The sequence below is a fragment of the Trematomus bernacchii genome, unplaced genomic scaffold, assembly GCF_902827165.1.
Source record: "Trematomus bernacchii unplaced genomic scaffold, fTreBer1.1, whole genome shotgun sequence".
Lineage (NCBI taxonomy): Eukaryota > Metazoa > Chordata > Actinopteri > Perciformes > Nototheniidae > Trematomus > Trematomus bernacchii.
In genome coordinates, this window is record NW_022987727.1 from 5,816,325 (window position 1) to 5,836,682 (window position 20,358).

Sequence of the window (20,358 nt, forward strand, 5' to 3'; positions counted from 1 at the left end):
AAGATAAAGCGTAGGCACGGAGCATATATTGGGCACAGTAGTGAAGCTCCACTTTCCTTCTGTTCATAAGCAAGAAAGAACATTTAAGTTCAACTTTAAATCAAATGTAGACAGATTTCAGATCAATAAAGTGCTGTAAACTCAATCCCTGATCAGAGGGAATTAATTTAAAGTATATCAAATCAAACATGAAAGTTCAATTGACTGTAAAGCCTTTAAACAAACAATACAACGTGTGGATATTTTTAGGACTATGCTTCAAAAACAGCTGTGTATGGGTGCAAGTTAACAGAAAAAAATCATAGTCTTCATCTTATATATATATATATATATGTCTTAAGGCTTAAAAAATATAATGTATATGTAAGAAATAACGTGTAACAGCAGGCTAAATGAATGACTATGGAAACTTGCACACATATATGATTGGAGCCTCTTTTTCAACTGATGCCTAAAATAGTTGACAAAAATCTAGTTTTATTCAACCTTAAATAATATCTTCAAAAGAAAATCCTATTCATGTCATGGTACCAACACTGAAATTGCACTGGAACTATGTCAACATCTGGGGAAAAAATGTAGTAGTACACTTGGATTCAGCTGTATTAACATAAAAATGAATCTTATGAAACCATCCTCATAGAAGCATGACTTTGGTTATATGGAGGTTTAGACGTAACAAATGTCCAAGCTACATTAAACCTAATTATAACACTGTTATATGACTAAATTGTCAAATGAAGCAAGTAACAACACATAACAACTCTGTCTCAATCCTGTTTTGGTCAATAGTTTGTATTTAAAGTATTGTTTATTTGTTTTGTATGTAGTTCATTGTTGTAACATTTGATTAATGATACATCTGGTAATATCAAGTGAAATATCAAATCAACTTTTTCTATGGAGTCATGGCTTTGACTCAGACTGGGATACAGGTGCATTTAAGTTTTAAATACTTCTACTTTTTTTCACTAACATACATTTGAGAAACATTACATTCGTATCTTCCCTGTATCTATCTGACTGGGAGTTTTATTTATAGCAGGCCTATAATAATATAGTAAAATGTCACATATAACACATAATGATGAAGATGGGTTGACAGTATGTGATGCATTTTTGATGTGATGCATGTAACGCTCTGAAATGGGCCGTTATTTTATAAATGTTTCTTTTTTATCTTGCTACAATCAATAGTCGGTAACGTAGCTTGACTTGAGTGACGTTTTGGATACAGTACTTTTCTTTGTAATGGAGTATAGTACATTGTAGCGTTGCTATTTTAGGCTGTGCTACTTCCAGCCCTGCGGATGTGATCTGCTAAATCCGACCCAAACACACGCAGAAATAACGTTATTAAAATCATGCATGCACGCTGTCCGTTAAACGTGAACAAAGTAGGTCACCGTGTTAAAATCCACAGCAACATTAGCACAATATTCCCCTCTGTGTGTGTACTGTACGGAGCTCGCAGCAGCAGCACCCAGAAGTGAACAAAGCGACCCGGAAGCGGTGGTCCGACTGGAGGCAGGCAGAAAGAAGCTTTTATATTATAGCTGTACTCGCAAGACAATATCTGCTATCTGGACACAAGGTAATTGTGCATGTGTTTTTCGTGTATTCACTGCTGTGCATTCATCTCATAACCGATAGCATCCTAAATGCGTGCATTTTGCACACATCGCAATTGCTGTCCTTTGATTCGTCCAAAAGTTGCAGAATGTGAAAAAAGCAGCCCTAAAAGTGAAATTTGGTTAGGATGGCACAGCGTCTTTCGGGAGGAAGGGCATTGTGCGCCGGTTACATTTTGACCTTAACGCCGTGCTACGGTTGTTTTTAATCGATGTGCTGTTTGGGTCGAGCTGCATCTTGCCCGTTTCCGTGCTGTTTTTGCAGGGCATGGTTGTTGTAGGAAGTGTCAGTTTTTTTTAGGAGGTGGGGAGGCCGGGCTATTCAAACCTGCAATTCGCCGTAAACAATCATTCATGCCTTTGACATGATAAACACACCTTTGTGTCCGCCTCGCCTCGCTTATTCCCCCCAACAAACTCCTCGCGATCAGATGTTCACGCTCCTAAATTTTTGGGGTCTGCAGAATATGGCGTCCCGCCTTATAAAAATAAGGCTGCCATTTTTGTTTCTCTTTTGTCTGGAAATGTTTAAAGAAAACTGTCTGAGAATGTCTGAGTCGCACCGGGAGGGTCGAACGGCAAAAAACCCTATTTCAGTCCGAGGGCCGAGATGCTTTCAGGCAGCAGACATGTCCCAAAAGTCAAAGAATGCTAAGTTGTTTCTTTAAAACATTGCGTTTATCTTCACATTTAAAGCGACGTTCACTTATTTTTAGGATTCCCCTCTCAGACAAAAGGAATTGAGGGGCAAAATGTTCAAGCTAATCGGCTAGGCTGTGTCACACCGCTGTCTCTTCTAAGTGACTTCATATTTCTAGGTGGCATTTTGATGTTTGACCTGTGTAAACTTAAAGGTGAAAGTCTCGCACTGTAGGCCTAACTTACACACTGAGTTATGTACACACATGTATCATAGCAACTGCCCACACTGTTATAATAAGTTTATAAATGAACATAGCTATATTAGGATTTTCTTTTTAATAAATACACTATCTTTAATGTCAAAACAGTTCCTTAACATCTTTTATAATCTATTCAATTACATTTTTGTCAAAGAAGTGTAAACTTAAGGTGGACTTATTACATTGAGCACTTTTCAAAGTTTCAAGGTCCTCCTCTGGGAATAAAGTTTGATCTTCTTAACTGTTGAGGAAGACTGAGATGTCAGTATCACATCTAATTAGTGAACATTAAATTAAGACATTTATTTGTAGATTTATTTTCAAACTATACATTTTTTTATAAAATATGTTAAATTGTCTTACGTTTTCACTTATAAAGTCTTTATTTAAAGGTGGGGTAGGTAAGTTTGAGAAACCGGCTCGAGATACACTTTTTGTTATATTCCATGGAATGCTCTTAAAGGTGGGGTAGGTAAGTTTGAGAAACCGGCTCGAGATACACTTTTTGTTATATTCCATGGAATGCTCTTAACATCCCGATAGCAATGAATATCTTAAGTGCTTTGACAAAAAATCCATAAAAAAATGTCATCTGTGGAAGCCGTAGTACTGTAAAAAGTACGACCAATCATTTTAGCCGGCCCGGCTAAAATAACTGGATGGCCTACCTGCCTGTCAGCTTTCCATCTGTGCACAAACTTATCTCGTGCCCTCATTGGTCATGTGCGCGTTCGTGTGTGTTGGAGGAGGGGCTCTGTAAGGAAGTGGCAGATTTTCTCTGGTTGTGTATTTTCAAATTCTAGCGATCTCGAGCCGGTTTCTCAAACTTACCTACCCCACCTTTAATGTATTTTTGACCAAATTATTTGATTTATTTAAGTTCTTAAAGTTCACAAAACCCATAGCTTACATAACAATTACAGCTGTGTGTTACCTACATAGACACACCCACCCCTGTGACTAAAATACATTTGATTAATTTCAGGATGGCGGAGCCTCGATTTAACAACCCGTATTTCTGGCCGCCACCTCCATCCATGCCTGGCCAGGTAAGTCCATTCACATTTGTAAAAACTACAACATTTCAACCTTTAACTGCAAACTGTTTCCATGTGTGAATGTTTTATCAGCCTTTCAGTGAAACACATTCTTAAAGTAAGGATCTGTCATCGTTTGTTTAACTTGTAGATATAAAAACAATAATTGAGCATGTACTATGGGCTGCTGGTCAGTGTTTCCTAACCCCCGGATGTGTTTTTCGGGCTATGAATGACTTTCACACACGGTGGTTGTTCTATTGAGCATGACCTTGCTTTAACCCTTTCAGCTGGATAACCTGGTGCTCATTAACAAGATCAAGGAGCAACTGATGGCCGAGAAGATCAGACCCTTGCACCTGCCTCCTACCTCCAGCCCTTCCCAGCAGTCTCTGCTGCTGCAAAGCTCGTCCCTGGATGGCAGCGCTCAGCACATCATGTCACTGCAGAAGCCCCAGCAGGTGCCGGGCCACCACCCGCAGCAGCAGCAGCAGCAGCAGGGCTCCGGACAGCCGGACATCGCTCTGCATGCTCGCCCTGCCTCCAGCTCCGGACAAGGTACAGTCTTTACTCTGCTGTTATTAGGACGGTTACTTTCCAAATGTGTTAGAATAAGTAACACAAACTGGCAAGCATGAAAGTTGTCATGGTCAGATTTTCTGTCTTCTTTATGTTATTCTTGATCATACATTTTTGTTTTGAAAAAAATGATATGTTTGGGTCACGTATGGAAAAGTCCATGTAATGCTGGTTGTATCAAGACAGCATTATATCGTACATCATTTTGGAATAACTGCTGTTATGTGACTACAGTATATTGGCCCAGGTATTAAAAAATGTCAAACCATACGGCCTGTGGTTTATTATTATTTATGAAATTATTTAGCATAAGGACCTCAGATTTTGCGTTGTTGACAATCTCTATTAGACAATTATTGTTCACTTCCCATTGTGTTGTATCTGCAGACCTTTATACAGTGTTTTGATCCTGTCTGTCTATATCAAGAATTAATTTACTTTGCACCGATTAAAATGCCTTCACCTGACATCTTCCAGATGGCAATATGGACGACAAGTCAGGGGTGAAGGCCAAAGGATTGTGGGAGGACTGGCACATGAGGCAGCTCACCGAGCAACAGCTCCGGCTCAACCATCGCTCAGGTACTGCAGTCAGGTGGTCTCTGTGGTCTGTTGACAATAGGAAGTAACATTAGTATCTGCTGTCGTTCAAATCAAACAGCAGCGTGTTCTGTCCTTCTGTGAAACTGTCTCAGTAGACAAGGATACTCACATGTTGCTGGTAAATTACAATGGACTTACCATAAATAAGACATGTACGTTTACTGAACTAACATTAAGAGTGCATTAGATAGTCAGCATACATAACTGGTGAGATATTTTTGATTGTGTCTTAAGTTTGTTAGAATAAAGGTGTGCAAACTCTCAAATAAGACTATTTATTAAATGGTTCCTGAGGTTTGAAGTGGGAAGATAAACACATAGTTTGTATCTCCAGCAGGCTGAGCATTGGCAATACTAAAAAATACAATTAAGTACAAAAAAAATATATACCCATACATTTCAGGAAAACGTTCATTAAACGGTATAACCATCAGTGAGTTTATGAGAATGAAAACAATTTAACCAGAACATATCTCATTTGGAATGAATGGCAGGTGGATGGATAATAATGTTATCATGTTAAACCGCCATACCAGTGGTTTTGCAAGTTGTAGCACATTTATTACAAACCATCATGCATTCTTGAATGAAGTATAACTACTGATGCATTAATGTATTCAACAATTAAGAAAATAAGAATGTTGTTATTTAATATATTTATTGCGGTATAGCTTGTGAATTTCAGCCGGGTTCAATAAAGTTTATCATAGCCTATAAAAATACAATCAATTATTTTAGTTTATCTTTTCTATTATTAATCTAAATCTGAATCTTTAAACTAACTAAAGCTGTCAAATGCTTCGTGCATCACTGTGGAAACAAATGGAAACCAATAGCTCTTTGGATTAGCTGGACATTAAAAAATTCAAACTGTTGCTTGCTTTCAAATGTCATTAAAAATGTAGGTGGGATCTAAAATGTTTATCTGAACAGCCACATGTAGTGTGTTGCTAGGTGTTAAAACAGCTGTGGTTTCCATTTCCACAGGCCTGGCTCCATTATCCAGACAAGACAGCCACAGCACCTCCGAGGCTCTGACTCCCACGACCCTTACCTCCAGCAGCCAGAACCGCCTGGGTGGCTCCCCGTCGATCAACATTATCTCAGGGCTGGCTAGCGGTCCTGGCATGGAGCACATGAAGATAGGCGGCCTGGCTTGTCTGTTGGGCCCCCCACCCAAAACACCCCGGGGACGGAAGAAGATCAAAGCTGAAAATGCGACTGGTCCCCTGCTGGTGGTGCCCTACCCCATCCTCGCCGACCAAGGCTGTTTCACCATAGCGCCCAAAGAGGGAAAAATCTACAGGTAGGGCACAGGAAGTTGCTGCTGTTATCTTTACGGTGTTACTGCATTACAGGGAGGAGGATATTTTCTTTCAGCACTGGCCTTTTAAAGCAAATCGCCAAATTGAATTGTGGTCGACAAAAGATCAATATACATTTGCTTGAGACAAGTTTGGTCCTAAGTCAAATGTAGGTGATTGGGATGTGCTCCTCTGAGACATCATAACAAAACTATCTTTAACCTGATTGGATGAATGTTTCCCTCAGTGGGCTGTAAACTGATCTTGAATGCTTGAATATGCTATACTTGCTTACTATGATTGGGACAAAGTGCTAGTTTGGATTTCAATGATGATTCAGAATTGGTCATATTTAGCTTTTAATGTCTAGAAAAGGACTAAAGTGGTCTTGGTGTTGAGACAGCAGTGGTTTAATACATCAAAACATTAATGTTCTTACTCTTTGAACCTCTATTTCTATACGATGTTGACTAAATGAACCTGATCTGATCACGTTTCATGTGTCCTTGTTTTATTCCCAAGATGCAAAATATGCCCGCTCACCTTCCTCACCAAGTCGGATATGCAGATTCACTCCAAGACCCACACGGAGGCTAAACCTCACAAGTGTCCCCACTGCTCCAAGACGTTCGCCAACGCTTCCTACCTGTCCCAGCACCTGCGCATCCACCTGGGCATCAAACCGTACCACTGCTCCTACTGCGAGAACTCCTTCCGTCAGCTGTCACACCTGCAGCAGCACACCAGGTCGGTGCTTCTGTGAACACAAAGCAGCAGAGGTCAAGCTAGTGTGAGGGAAAGTAATAGCCGTTTAGCAGCTACCGCTAACTTACTATGCTACACTCAGATACTATTCTACAACAGCATTTTGAAGTGGGTACTTTCTTGTGTTTTCACACTTCTTTTTATTTCTGTGGCTCTGGTTTTCTCTTACTGGGTATGAGATGTGTTAAAGGTCTCCTATCATGCAAAATGCACTTTTTTATGTCTTTTATACATAAATATGTGTCCCCGGTGTGTCAGGTAACTCACAAAGCGTCAGAAAATAAAACCCTCTCTCTTTTCCTCCGTAACCAAATCTCTAAGAAATGTCGCTATCAGAAACAATGCGCTACATGTTTTGGAAGTAATATGGTGTTTGTTTACATTAGCAACCATCGCTAACACTCAGAGCTAACCTGTACAGAAGAGAGTATGTGTAAAAAAGCAGGAAATAAAAAAAGGAACTCACCTTGTAGTAAACAGTTTGGTATTTTGAGCAAAACACATCATAGACATGTTTTTAATATATTTGTATATATCTGAGAAACATAATATATGCCTGAAAATAGCATGATAGGAGATCTTTAAGTCGTGCCTTGGGATTTATAGAGTCTGTTGTGAAAGTCATTACAAATCTAAAATGTTTCTGCTTCTTCTGCCACAGAATCCACACTGGCGATAGGCCTTATAAATGTGCTCACCCCGGATGTGAAAAGGCTTTTACCCAGCTGTCTAACCTCCAGGTCAGTACATGGTCACACAGTTGATAATACAACAAGTTGCAAAGATGTTAAAATTAACAGATTTTCTCTGTTTCCTCCCCAACAGTCTCACCAGAGGCAGCACAATAAAGACAAGCCGTATAAATGTCCTAACTGCTACCGTGCCTACTCAGACTCAGCATCGTTGCAGATCCACTTGTCAGCGCACGCCATCAAAAACGCTAAGGCCTACTGCTGTAGCATGTGTGGCCGGGCATACACCTCAGTGAGTAGACCACAGGTTATCAGTTTGTTGATTTGATGTGTCAGGGTATTCCAGTTGTGACCTTCTGTCTAACTCTATATCAACTGAGGAGATGATGGCCTTTGATAACACTCGGCCTGACTTCGCCTGAAACTAGCTGCGTTTCCTGTTTGTCATAGTTAGCACTTCAACTTGTTCTTGCTCAAAAAATCCGGCTAAATGCCAACAACGTGCTAGACCTAGCTTTTAAAATGATAAATGTTGCCTGTTTTTATCTTTTAGTAAGTAATATTAGTATCTGTGGGTTTAAAAAAAAAAGCTTTTGCTTATGCTCCTTACAGAGAATGCTTCTCAACCATGTTACATTTATGCAGGACAGGTTTAATTTCAAACAAAACACAATAAAAGCTTATTTTGCCAATTCTAATGTGTTTACTTTAGCTCTCTCCAAGGTAGAAGTGTGCTACAGTTTGGACATCTTGATTTATTTACCGAGTAATGCGTTAATATATAATATGTCTTAGTTTATGAGGAATTATAAGGGTCAAATGTCATTTAAAGATGAAATGTTTGTACAATGCACTGTAACCTTTTTCTCCGGGAGGCTTAAAGACATTTCTATAGGTTTAGAATCCTGATTCTGAGAATCAAAAGGTTTAAAGTCCAGATTCTGGGAATCAAAAATAGGTTGAAAGCCCTCGATCCTGGTTGTCTAAAAGAAATTTGTTTAAAATCTTAGATTCAGGGAATCTAAAAAAGAAAAGGAAGTTTCTGGGAAATGTAAAAAGGTCTCGGGGAGGCTTTGATAGACAGGTTTATTCATGTATTATATACCTGTGTTATTCAAGTTCTATGTGTTTTTTATTATCTTTGCTTTTTAATGCTGCTTTTCTGCTGCACTATTTCTTAATGCCCTTAATGTCTTGTATTTTTGTAAGGCACTTTGAAATGCCTTCCGTTGAAAGGTGCTATATAAATAAACTTGCCTTGCCTAAGCAAAAATGTTTATTTTCATTAATGTCATTGACTTAACTTGGCCCATTTGGTGTGTTTTCTTGTGTTTTGTAGGAGACCTACCTTATGAAGCACATGTCCAAACACACGGTGGTGGAGCACCTAGTGAGCCACCAGTCGCCTCAGAGGACTGACTCCCCCAACATCCCCATCCGCATCTCCCTCATCTGAGCCCCCCCGCTCGGCAGCAGGTCGGATTCAAAGTCTATGTTAGGCTGGAGCTTATGAGGCCATGCACCCACAGCCATCTACATAAGGCTTACATTAGCATTATGACAGCTGACATAAGCATTCAGTGCTAGATTCAGTAAACAGGCTGCCTCCATGATCCATCTCGACACAGGCTGTCTGTCAAAAATGAGCACAGCGTTATTTTGTGAATGTATTAAAAAAAAATACAGCTAGATGTTGTCCGGAGGATCGAGAGGCAAAGAATGTCTTGCGTCAGATTTAATAAGCACTTTCGTAAGCGTCATGTAAACTGCCGGATGCATTGGCCATCAGAAATGTTTTAGTTTTAGGTTCCTTTACTTTTCTTTTTTCCTCTTCCATGAAATGGGTTTCCAAAATGTGCCAGATGATATTTGCCCTTTATAGAGAATTGAGAGGATAGAAAAACATGTTTGCTGGGTGTATTCTGGAGACATCCAAAGATAATCTTAAAGCACTTTTAGGCCTTGTGGTTTTTGCTCAAATTGTATCAATCTTGTTTGGATGGAAAATGCCAAAGGGCATTACTTGTGGCAGCTAAGAGCACTGACTGTGTATAAAATACAGTCTTTTTTTTTTTTACTTTCTTTGTTTTTTACTCACATATTTGTGCAAGTACACATTTACAGGGTCATCTAAATTTGAGGAAGGCAATCGGTAGATGACAATTATAACATTTAATGATTGTATTAAGAAGTTGCATTATTGACTTGGCGAGGCAAAAAGTAGAGCAACATGGAAGGGAAGAAGGATGAATGTTTTTTTTAAATTCCAAAACCTTTCACTCCATATTCATCTTTACGGCACCTTTATGATCATATAACGTATGATCAAACACTGCTTTTAAATTGTGTTTTCCTCGCGTCCAGTTAACTAGTGCCATATATGAACCTTGTTGAGGTATTAAGAGAAAGCTATTCTTGTTATAGTGTGTCTGCTTTCTCTACTCCGTTAAGCTTTGACTATTATTTTTGTAGTTTTAAAAGGTTGAATAAATTGCACATGTACCAGTGCCAGCTCTACTTTTAAACCCTCTTCAAGTGAAATCAAATTTTACTTGAGTGGTCAATTTTAAAACCCAAACATTGGACCAAAATGTGAAGTTATTGTACAGCTACTCTAACCCAGTTACATCCTTTTTTTTAATCTTAAATAAGCTTTACCCATTTGGAATGAACTGCAGTATAAGTCATATTCCATAGGCCTATGTTATGAGTTCATGTGGAGCTGATGCTTCTCCTTTTGAGGTTATTTTCTCCTTTAGTATTCTTTTTATTGTACACAGTATTGTTTGCTGTATTTTTACTGTAACTTTAACCTCTGGATGGTACTAATAGAGTACCCTGTATTCTTCAGGGCACTGCAGAAAAAGGTGCTACAGCTAGATGTTACGTCTGACATGGAACTGAGAATAATGTAAAATACATATACAGTATATAGTATGTTTTCAAAAGAATAAAAACGTATTAATCAAGCCACTGGCCTGAAAACAGACATTTACGCCAACAACAGACCCTGCCTCTTCAACTTACTCTCTCTTTTGAGATAATGGGAAAATGTACATGTTGCTGTACTGTAAAACATGTTACTCATTTATAGTACCTATTTTTTAGTTTTCATAAACATGCTCTGTTTGGGTTTTGTAAAAGTTTATGTATTAACTGTAATTATTTTAGTCTACCCATATGTTATTAATATTCATGTTTTATATCAGTTATTTACATGTAAGCCTTAACTGTTTTATCATCGCATTTCCATTACTCTGTATTGTGTTCTGCAGTATTCAGTCGTGTAAGCATTTTCATTTTTTTCCTTCCGCATGGAGTTCCTGAGCTGTAACCTGTATGATAACTGTTTAACCCATGTTCTCTATGAAAAGATATTGCGTAGATTTATTACACTTTTTCCTGTCTTGCATTGTGGTTTCATATACAGTTTCTAGACAACTAAATATGCACAGCCAAGATTGAGGAGTTAAACTAAGGTTATCAATGTTTAAAAAAGGAAAAAAAGCTTTGTATCTTTACCTTGTTTAATAAACAGACTGTTATAAATTCATCAGATCGCTTGGTTTTTACAAAAAATGTGTTTCGAATCTGTGTTTTTAAGAGAGCAGGATGGAATGGAGGGGGGGGGAAATCAAACATTACAGTTTTTATGCATTTCTTTTTATTTATGAAAATATTTGTATGTTTAAAAAAGTATTTACAAAGATACAACAAAAGTCAAATATTTATGCTGATTAGATTTCAGTTTACATGTCAGTCGCAAAAAGGCTTTTCTTGTTCAGGCAGCAGCAAGATAAAGACAAACACTTCATAATTTCAGGCACATTTTCATAGTGTACAATTCTATTAGTGACAACAAATGGTGGTATGAAAAAGTGTATTTTATTCCCATGACACACGTCTCTTTAGTACAAGAGTACTTTGTGATTGAATGTCCCTGGAGGAAACCACTGAGGTTGACCAATGTATAAAAAAAAACAGCTTTCGTTGCTTGAAATAGACAAAAAGAATCTCTTGGAATTGCCACAGGCAAAGCTGCATATCGTAAATACTGGAGTGTCAGCAGCTGAGAAGCTATATGAGGGAGGGGTTTGGGAGAGGACCCCCATGTTTGGACTCTGTTACCACACAGTCTTTTATTATACATAAAGTAGATCGCAATATTATCAATGTTGTTTACAATAGGTACGACTTTGTAAACTTGTAAGAATGTTGATGTGTTTTAAGATGGTTTGACACCTTAAAAACTCAAAAAACAACACTTAAGGCATTTCTTCATTGAAAACACTGCAAGAAGTAACTGGAGGAAATATATTCTATTGATATACCGTTAGTATCCACTGCTACATTTTCCACACAAAAAAAAGTAAACTTCATATAAAGTGCTCATTTTAAAACTCAAACAAATCTTCGTTGTTAAATGTCTTTTTGACATTCGCTGTGTCATGTGAATTACATTGTCTTATTTTGTACCTCGACATTATAAAAAATGTATACTTTTCGTGAAAGCAAACTAAAACTAAACAACCTCCAGGCGTATGCACACATTGGGGCAAACATACTGTATAAGGTTGTGCCGCCCAAATCAAAGCTCTCATTACACCCTGTTTGTCATTCAAATGTTTTGACACTTGCACATGCCTTTTTAAAATCCCTCACATTATCACTTTGGACTTAAAAAAATAAGCCAAACAAGCTTCTACTTTTCAATACAAAACAGATATCACCCTGAGCAGAGCTGCAGCGCCAGCTCCCGTTCATTATTACTGCCTTTTAACAAGGATTATTTATTATTTTGAGATATTGAGTCTCTAATGGAAGTGGCGGATTACTTGACCTTTAGTGCTTTTTCAAGAGGCATTTCCAAGGCGGGTTTAGAGTTGGAGCCACATTTTGAATCCACTTTTTCCTGTTTCCACTGAAAATTGGTTCAACTCGAGCACCGACTTTTTGCTCGGCCTGCACCAAGAGCCCAGAGCCGTATTCGTCAGAGGCTGGAGCGAGAATACTTGGAGCAACAACAGTTCATTGTGTGTACGAAGAGCAGTAGAGAGTTGCTGGAGACAAGGAGAAAATGGTCTTGCAATTCAATGTTGCTTCATAAGAGTAAGTGCAAAAGGAGCTCAGCTCTGATGCATTCTTTCATTGTTCTTATTGTGAGAAAAATGTGCACTGGCGTAAAAGCTGTGACATACACGATGTCGTCATGACGGGGCTCCTCTCGGGATCTAGTCAGTGGAAAAGCAAACGGGTTCTTAGGAAGCTTGCAAGCTGAACTAAATCCGACACTAGCCCCGGCACAAAACTTGAACAGAACTCATTTTAGTGGAGAAAAAGGTCAGATCTGATCCTCCTTGATCGCTCTCTGTCGCAAACACAGGCAACGTCCCTACGTAAACCTCCCACCTCTCATACCTGCTCACTGTTATTAGAGCCCCCCTCCGGGCCTCTGATGTCTGGAGGAACCAATGGGGAGGTGAGATTCAGGTAGCTCTGCTCCGATGGCTGGTGGCTGGACACCCGGGGGCCGCCCACCTTCACACGGCAGATTGCATCCAGGATGTCCAGAGTGTCACACGAGCCTGACGTCAGACTGGAAATACAGACGTTGTGAGAAATGGCCGACAATGCACAACAAGCATTCACCTATACAGTATGTTAGCATATCAATGTGTGGTGTAGCAGACAATTTATGTTAGGAATTCTTGTCAGGATTATTAAAGCAATATTCTTTTGCTCCAACAACAGCATTGTAAGTATACCAAAAAAAGGAAAATATCAATCAAATAGTTTAAATAAAACAATTTCCCTTCATAAAAACCCCCTCACCTTAGCGCAGATGTATGTGGGAAGCCATCACTGAGATTTTCAGAGGGGATCACTTTCTTGGCATTCTGTTGAGCATTTGAAACACTTTTGAGTAAAACGGCAAAGACTAATATTGCTAATGCTTGATGACCTTTTTTAAAACAACAAATGAAACCTGAGAAATTGGGGTGAAATTTCCCATTAAGGCTTACAGATCTGAATGGCGTTACCTCCAGGCTGTAGTAAGACTGGACGTTCCTCAGGGCTCGCTCTAAGGAACCGACTTGGTTGGAGAGCTTCAGGGATCGATCCTGAAGTTGTCTGTTTTCTACTTCTAACACGTTGACCCTAGAATGCAGATTCATGTTAGCAGTCACTCACAAAACTATTTACCCTGTGTGTCCCTTACCAACACATGTTTCTATAGGATTCATTCTATTTTTTTTTTACACATAAGAGTTCATAAAATACAGATAATAATCAAGAAACCACAGGCTTGTAAGGCAGACCAATATGAAAAGCAAAAAAGAGAAAACTAGGTTAACATAATATAGAAAAATATAACAAAAATAATGACAACAATCCATTAAAAACAACAGGGGTTCTGATCAATGAGAGCCCCATTTGAGATATTTCAGACAAGTTAACATACGCATTTTTTATAATAATACTTAATTTCCACTTGGAATAAAAGTATACTGATACCCAGATACTCATGTTGCCACTTCAAAACACAGAGCAGAAGGTATGATTGTAAAAAATAAATATAAAATATGTAGGATTCATTAAGATACCTGTGTTGGATAGTGGAGGCGGTCCGCATGCCGTTGCTGCCCATTTCCTCTGCCTCGCTTATCTTCCTCGACAAATCCCTCTTCTCCCCCAAAAGCTTCTCATTCTCCTCCGTCACTGTGTGGATCCGCTCCTTCTCCTGAAAACCACCAGGGAGAAATATACAAAAACAGAGATACTTTAGAAAATATTTGTCTCTCACAAACATCTCTTATAGAGCTAAAAGAACACAGACAGCTTTCTGCATTGTGTGTGTATGTGTGCGTGCATGCGTGTGTGTGTATGTGTGTGTGCGTGCGTGTGTGTGTGTGACCTTGTGAGAGAGGCTGGAGGCCAGCATCAGGTCGTTCTCCAGTGTCTGGATGATGCGATCCCTCTGCGCTGTCTCCTTGAGGAACACCTGCTTGGCCTGACGCAGCTTGCTCTTGTGTTGACTCTGCTTCTCGTTGTACTTCCTGGTTGGCAGAGCAGAGGAAATTAACCTCAGGGGAGGCAAATACTTCTCCACGTGTCATTATTACTAATGATGCTATAACCCCATCCAGTTGATCTGAAATGCGTAGTTATTTGTTTGCCAAAGAACAGGAGTTTTCCAAGTAAATATCGGTACCACTTTACAATAAGACTACCCTTATAAAGTATTCATAAAGGGTTTATAATTAGGTTATGAATTAGGTTGTAAACACTTTATTTATCATTAAGAACCATTTATAAACCAGTTCTAACAGTTTTCATACATCAACACAGCCTCACTATTTGGCAAGATGACTAAGCCTTATATTGGCTACTTAGCGAGAATCAACTCTGTGAGCAACAGATACCAAGGATGCTGGCTGATGAAGTAGACGAAGTAAGCTAAGTAGCCAATATAAGACTTAGCAGTACAGATAAATGTGGGCTCTCTATTTGGCAAGCAACCGGTCACAGTTGTCCTGTTTATCTCATGTCTTATAAAAGCTTATTAATGATTTATAAAGTGTTCACAACCTAATTTATAAAATTAATTACAAACTATTCGTAAACCCTTTATAAAGGGTAGTCTTATTGTAAAGTGGTACCTAAATATCTATATCAATGTGAGTGTGTGTCCCACCTGATGTGTGTGTCCAGTTGGAGGAGGAGTTGCTGCAGCTCCCCGTGCAGCCTGTCACTCTCCTGCTGACTGGCCATCAGCTCCTCCTGCAGTCTGTTAACGGACTTCTGGCTGTCTCTCGCCTGAAGACATATACAACACATCTTGATTCAAAATGCATTTTCAGCTATTACACAAATGTAAAATATAAACAATGAATATGGCTAGCCAGTTATTGTGAGGACTGTGTAGACTATTTGTTGAAGTGTCAGTCAAAATAAATGATGACAAAAAAAAACGATTTATAACATATGAATAGTTTTAAAGAAAATATGTTATCACCCCACTTTATGGAATTTACTGATTGGCAGTTATTGATTAAAATATTGACATTAGAAGTAGAGATAAAGTGAGAGGGCTAACTGATTGTACCATCACTATTATGGCACCTTTGTTAGCCCCTTTGAAACAAATGCATCACTTTACAAAAGGTGCCAAATTATAATAGACTATTGGCAAATATAGTAATGTAACTGAACTTTCACTGAAAAGCTAAGTACAGGCTAAGAATAAAAGTTCTGAATCACATTTGGTCTAAAATGATGTTAAAAATACATTAAAGGTCACCTATTGTGCAAAATCCACTTTTTCATGTCTTCTGTACATAAATATGTGTCCCCTCTGCGTTAAGAGATTCTGAAAGTTTCAGGAAAAAAGATTCTCTCTTTTTGATCCATCTTTATAAAAATGATCTGTTTGGTATTTCGAGCCAAACACTTCAGAGACATGTTTTGTATATAACTGAGAACTATAAATTGATCAAAAACAGTATATTAGGGGACCTTTAAAAGTATGCGTGGTGCCTTGGGTGTCTGAAACCCTGCAGCATCAATACATCCCGTTACATTTCATTAAGCTGACCCTTTCATCCAAAGACACTGCCAATAAAGACAATAACCTGAGACCAGTGGTTGGACCATCTACATCAATAGTTTAGGTGAAAATGTCGATGGAGCAACCTTACATTTTTATGCGGACGATACCGTTATGTACTGTGCATGTCCCTGTTGTTGAATTGCAAACTGCTTTTAACATTATTCAGACTCAGCTTTCTGAACTAAAGCTTCTTTTAAATGTTGATAAAACCAAGGTAATGCTCTTTTCAAAAGCCAAAAAGACACCAGAGCCTGTTTTAGATATTTTAACTACGCAAGGAATAAAACTTGAAGTGGTTGCCTGTTACAAATACCTTGGTATCTGGCTTGATGATTGTCTCACTTTTAAACTTCATGTCAATAACCTGCTTAAAAAACTAAGGGTTAGACTAGGTTTCTTCTACAGGAACAAGTCCTGTTTCTCGCTTGAGGCCAGGAAAAGGCTAGTCTCTGTGACCTTTTTACCTGTGCTGGACTATGGTGATCTGATTTATATGAATGCACCTGCCAATTGCCTGGTCAAGTTAGATGCTGCGTATCACAGTGCACTGAGATTTGTGACAAACTGTAAAGCATTAACCCATCACTGTACCCTGTATGCAAGGGCTGGTTTGCCTTCGCTAACTGTACGGAGGCTCAGTCACTGGTACATTTTTATATACAAAGCCATGTTAGGGAAACTTCCATCCTACATCTGCTCTCTGATCTCACGGCGAATTGTAAGTGGCTACTGCCTGAGATCGCATGCTGTGGTTTTATTAAATGTGCCAACTGCTAGGACTGTCTAAGGGAAGATAGCATTTAGATGTGCAGCTCCACTGTCCTGGAATAGTCTGCAATTAAAATGGAAACTGAGCAATCTGGTGCCACTAAATGTTTTTAAAGCTCGGTTGGATGCTACTGAATCGGAAGCTGTTGGTACCTGTGCATGTGGATAGTATGTCATTTGTAATCCCTGTAATGCTACTGTATGATGTCCTTTTGTTGTTCTGTTTATGTTTTTAATGTTTCATGTGGAACCTACTTGAGCAGGTCTCCCTTGAAAAAGAGGTCAATGATCTCAATGGGATACAACCTGAATAAATAAAGGTTTGAAATGAAATGAAATGAAATGAAATGAAATGGACCCTGCTCTTACCTCCTCTCTGGCCTTGCTGAGCTCCGCCTCTAACACAGCCAGGCGTGTGTCCAGCTGCTGCGCGCGGTGGCTGAGCTCTGCGTTTGCCCGCGTCATGGAGGCCTCCTTCAGCCTCAGGGAGCGCACCTGCTGCTGCAGCTCCTCCTCACGCTGCTCTACCAGCTTCCTGAGATAGGGATGGCGGAAAGGAATGGTGGTTAACAAAAACACTGCGTGGGAATTGTGTCGTATATGTTGGTTATGCCACCATAGCTGCGGGTTTAGCGTAGCAGCAGTGCAGTTTGTGTGACCTGGTGATGTGCTCCTCCTGCTGCTGGGCTCTCAGGGCTGACAAGGTGTCGGACAGATCTCTGCTGTCCCTCTCCAGGCGGCTGCTCTCCCCCGCCCGGGCTTCCTCCACACGCAGCTGGTGCTGGGCGCTCTTTAGCTGCTGCTGTAGCTCCAACACCTGCCAACAAACAGAGCCACAGGCTTCACTCAGAGTGACATACAGATAACATGAGCTCCTGAACCCCAGAATCCCTGAAGGTGTCGGCCAGAAATAGACAATAATGTTGGGGAATAACCCTGAGAAAGAGCTATGCCAGATGAGGAAGAACAAATGCTACATCTCTACAAAAGCACACACAGATCCCAAGGATCTTCTCATGGGGCAAATGCTTCTTATGTGCACCTAATATTAAGATAGGGTCAACTTTAATAAAACTCAAAGTGCAAACTACAGTAGGACATTGAAGTCCTAGGTTATTAAAAATGTACATTTGTATGAATATATATGTTGTGCTGCATAGTCATTTCCACAGGATGGGAAACTATATTCCATTATGGGCTCAAAATGTAGGTTTTATGGTGGATTTCAATAATAAGCAGACATCAACATGAGGAGTAAATAAGGTGTAAAATCCCATGGGGTCTTTTCACAAAGCCTGAAACCAGGTTACCAATCTAACTAAGAGAGGTTATGTATTACCAGATGTAATATGAAGTTGGAATAAATGCACTGAAGTCTGTGTAGCATTTGCGCGTACTGACCTTCTTGTCAGCAACAATGAGCCGGGCCCTCTCGTTCTGCAGGTCCTCCTGCAGGCTGGTGGTGGCGCTGCGGTTTGTGGAGTTACGCGCCAGTTCTAACTCCAGCTCCCTGATTCTCTGCTGCTGACGTTCACACTCTGCCGCCTGAGAGTGAACGCACTGCTCCAACTGCACCAGCTTGGTCTGGAGCTGCTTCAGCTCTGCACAAAGCTGAAGGCATAAAAGAACATAAACACAAAAACACCAAAGTAACAAGTATTCTAACAATTACAGCTTTTTGTACAGCACCTTTCTTCCAAGTTTATTCTTCAGATTTGTGCCAACTGTGCTGTTGTAAAAGACTGACCTTGAGTTTCTCCTGGTCCAGCAGGGTGTTGTGTCTCTTCGTGTCCATGTTCTTCTCCTTCTCGTAGCGCAGCTCCCTCTCTGCGGAGGTGAACAGGCTCTGGGCCCTCTGCAGGTCCTGCTTCATCTGCTTCGCCTCCTCTGCCTTCTGGCTCAGCACCGAGTCCTGGGACTGAAGAGGGGAATGAGAGACAAGGTTGGGATGTGTTTGCACTGAACGGGAAGTACAGATCATTTTCAGGTAGCACATCATAGATGTTCTTGTGGCTGCTGTGAATCATCAACCAAACACACTAGCCGTGGATAAAGAGTCAAAAACCGTAAAGGCATGATTCACAACTGGAGTTTTTATACTTAACATTGGCATATATTATAATTATAAAAGAGAGAAAGATTGCCAGAAATGCAACTAGCTATAATAGTTTTGAAAATGTGTTTTTTTTTTTTTTTTTTTTTTTTTTTAAATCGTAACTTAAATTCATATCAGGGATGTTACTCAATCAAATAATATGTATTACATTTTTGATTGCCTTGAAGAAGGGGACTTACTGCAGCTGATGTGTAAGCTAAAGTTAACCAGTAAAAATACAATGATGTTATTAACCCAAACTCAATAATACTGAATATCTGTGCATGTTAAGGGTTTATTATGATCCTGCACACCTTGATGTGTGCCAGCGCCTCACTGACTTGAGCCTGCAGGGCCAGTTGGTGCTGAGCGGCCAGCTGCTGCTGCTCCTCCAGCTGGTTCTGCAGATGATTCAGCTCCTGCGTCAAACATGAAAACTATCAAGACAACCCACACACACACACACATATGAATCACACATTATTCTAGCAGAGGAAATTCCCTTTCTGGTCACCTTCCCCTACAGGAAGGTAAAAAGGTTAGGATCAGCTTGTACTGGTGGCGATATATGCCTTAATCAAGGACAGTTGTGGAATGTACCCAAGTACATTTATTCAGATACCTTTCTCAAGTACACATAGAGGTACTTTAACTTTACTTATTCCAGAGATTCATAGCTACTATATTCCTTTTATGTAACATTGTACTTCTCCACTACGAGTGAAAGTTTCCACATTTTACTCCGATATAATCAAAGACAGCATTAGTAACTCTTCCGTTACAGTTTTTAATACCTATACCTATTTAGTGTTCCTATTGGGGTTAAGAAAATCCTCCAGTTTTTAGGATAAAAAAACCTCTTTGATCAGCTGAAAAATGTCTCATTAAAATACTTAAATATTGCTTTCAATACTCACACACTTTTACTTAAATTAGATTTTGAAAGCAGCAGTTTTATTTGTTGGAGAGTGCTTTCACAGGGAAGTGTTAGTGTTTACACTTACAGTAAGGATGTTAGTCATTCAGCACTTTGAAGGGCAGAATTCAGTTGAATTGAGTGAAGTTGTAGGACATTCTCTCTACTTGACCCTGTAAACCACATTTCTAAACCTCTATATATCTCAACAGTCTTACTGAGATGATTTCACATTATAGACTTTTCTACAAACCGAATGACCCTACCAATGTATTGCTGTTACCTGATCATCATCCTTGGTTCTCTCCACTGGATTTAGCCTAGATTCTATATGAGCTGTGTGCAGTTCAGGCTTCTGACTGCTAAGAAGTGCTTCCTTTGTTGAGGAGAGCCGCTCTTGATGCCACTTGAGCTGCTCTTTGAGGCGCTGCATCTGGATCTCCAGTCTCTCTCTT

The 20,358-nt window shown here is 39.6% G+C and overlaps 2 protein-coding genes across 9 annotated transcripts in view; one reads left to right on the forward strand and one right to left on the reverse strand.

Annotated features, from left to right (window-relative positions):
- Positions 1–1,481: 1,481 nt before the first annotated feature.
- znf362b (zinc finger protein 362b) lies at positions 1,482–11,066 on the forward strand. Its single transcript, XM_034145339.1, has 9 exons — positions 1,482–1,594; positions 3,519–3,582; positions 3,861–4,128; positions 4,627–4,731; positions 5,740–6,058; positions 6,579–6,803; positions 7,483–7,561; positions 7,647–7,805; positions 8,853–11,066. Exons 2-9 carry the CDS (start codon positions 3,520–3,522, stop codon positions 8,967–8,969), a joined length of 1,335 nt encoding a protein of 444 aa, XP_034001230.1. The 5' UTR covers positions 1,482–1,594; position 3,519; the 3' UTR covers positions 8,970–11,066.
- Positions 11,067–11,168: 102 nt separating this feature from the next.
- ccdc30 (coiled-coil domain containing 30) overlaps positions 11,169–20,358 on the reverse strand; it is a 19,924-nt gene continuing 10,734 nt past the window's right edge. For 5 of the 8 annotated variants that reach the window (XM_034145503.1, XM_034145500.1, XM_034145499.1 and 2 more), the window contains 13 exons: positions 20,187–20,358; positions 19,302–19,406; positions 18,640–18,810; positions 18,294–18,503; positions 17,552–17,709; positions 17,262–17,427; positions 15,210–15,331; positions 14,430–14,571; positions 14,119–14,255; positions 13,537–13,672; positions 13,346–13,410; positions 12,932–13,109; positions 11,169–12,744 (listed from right to left, as the gene is read on the reverse strand). In XM_034145503.1, coding sequence (XP_034001394.1) covers positions 12,721–12,744; positions 12,932–13,109; positions 13,346–13,410; positions 13,537–13,672; positions 14,119–14,255; positions 14,430–14,571; positions 15,210–15,331; positions 17,262–17,427; positions 17,552–17,709; positions 18,294–18,503; positions 18,640–18,810; positions 19,302–19,406; positions 20,187–20,358 — 1,786 coding nt within the window. In that variant the 3' untranslated portion in view covers positions 11,169–12,720. Of the gene's footprint in view, positions 13,110–13,345; positions 13,411–13,536; positions 13,673–14,118; positions 14,256–14,429; positions 14,572–15,209; positions 15,332–17,261; positions 17,428–17,551; positions 17,710–18,293; positions 18,504–18,639; positions 18,811–19,301; positions 19,407–20,186 lie in introns of all 8 variants that reach the window. The other 3 variants (XM_034145501.1, XM_034145508.1, XM_034145507.1) reach the window with 2 other exon arrangements.

Bases quoted from the DNA above. Each gene is read 5' to 3' on its own strand.
- znf362b (XM_034145339.1), top strand. From the start codon at position 3,520: ATGGCGGAGCCTCGATTTAACAACCCGTATTTCTGGCCGCCACCTCCA. The intron at 3,583-3,860 runs GTAAGTCCATTC...TAACCCTTTCAG, and splicing joins CTCCATCCATGCCTGGCCAG to CTGGATAACCTGGTGCTCAT. The intron at 7,806-8,852 runs GTGAGTAGACCA...TGTGTTTTGTAG, and splicing joins GTGGCCGGGCATACACCTCA to GAGACCTACCTTATGAAGCA.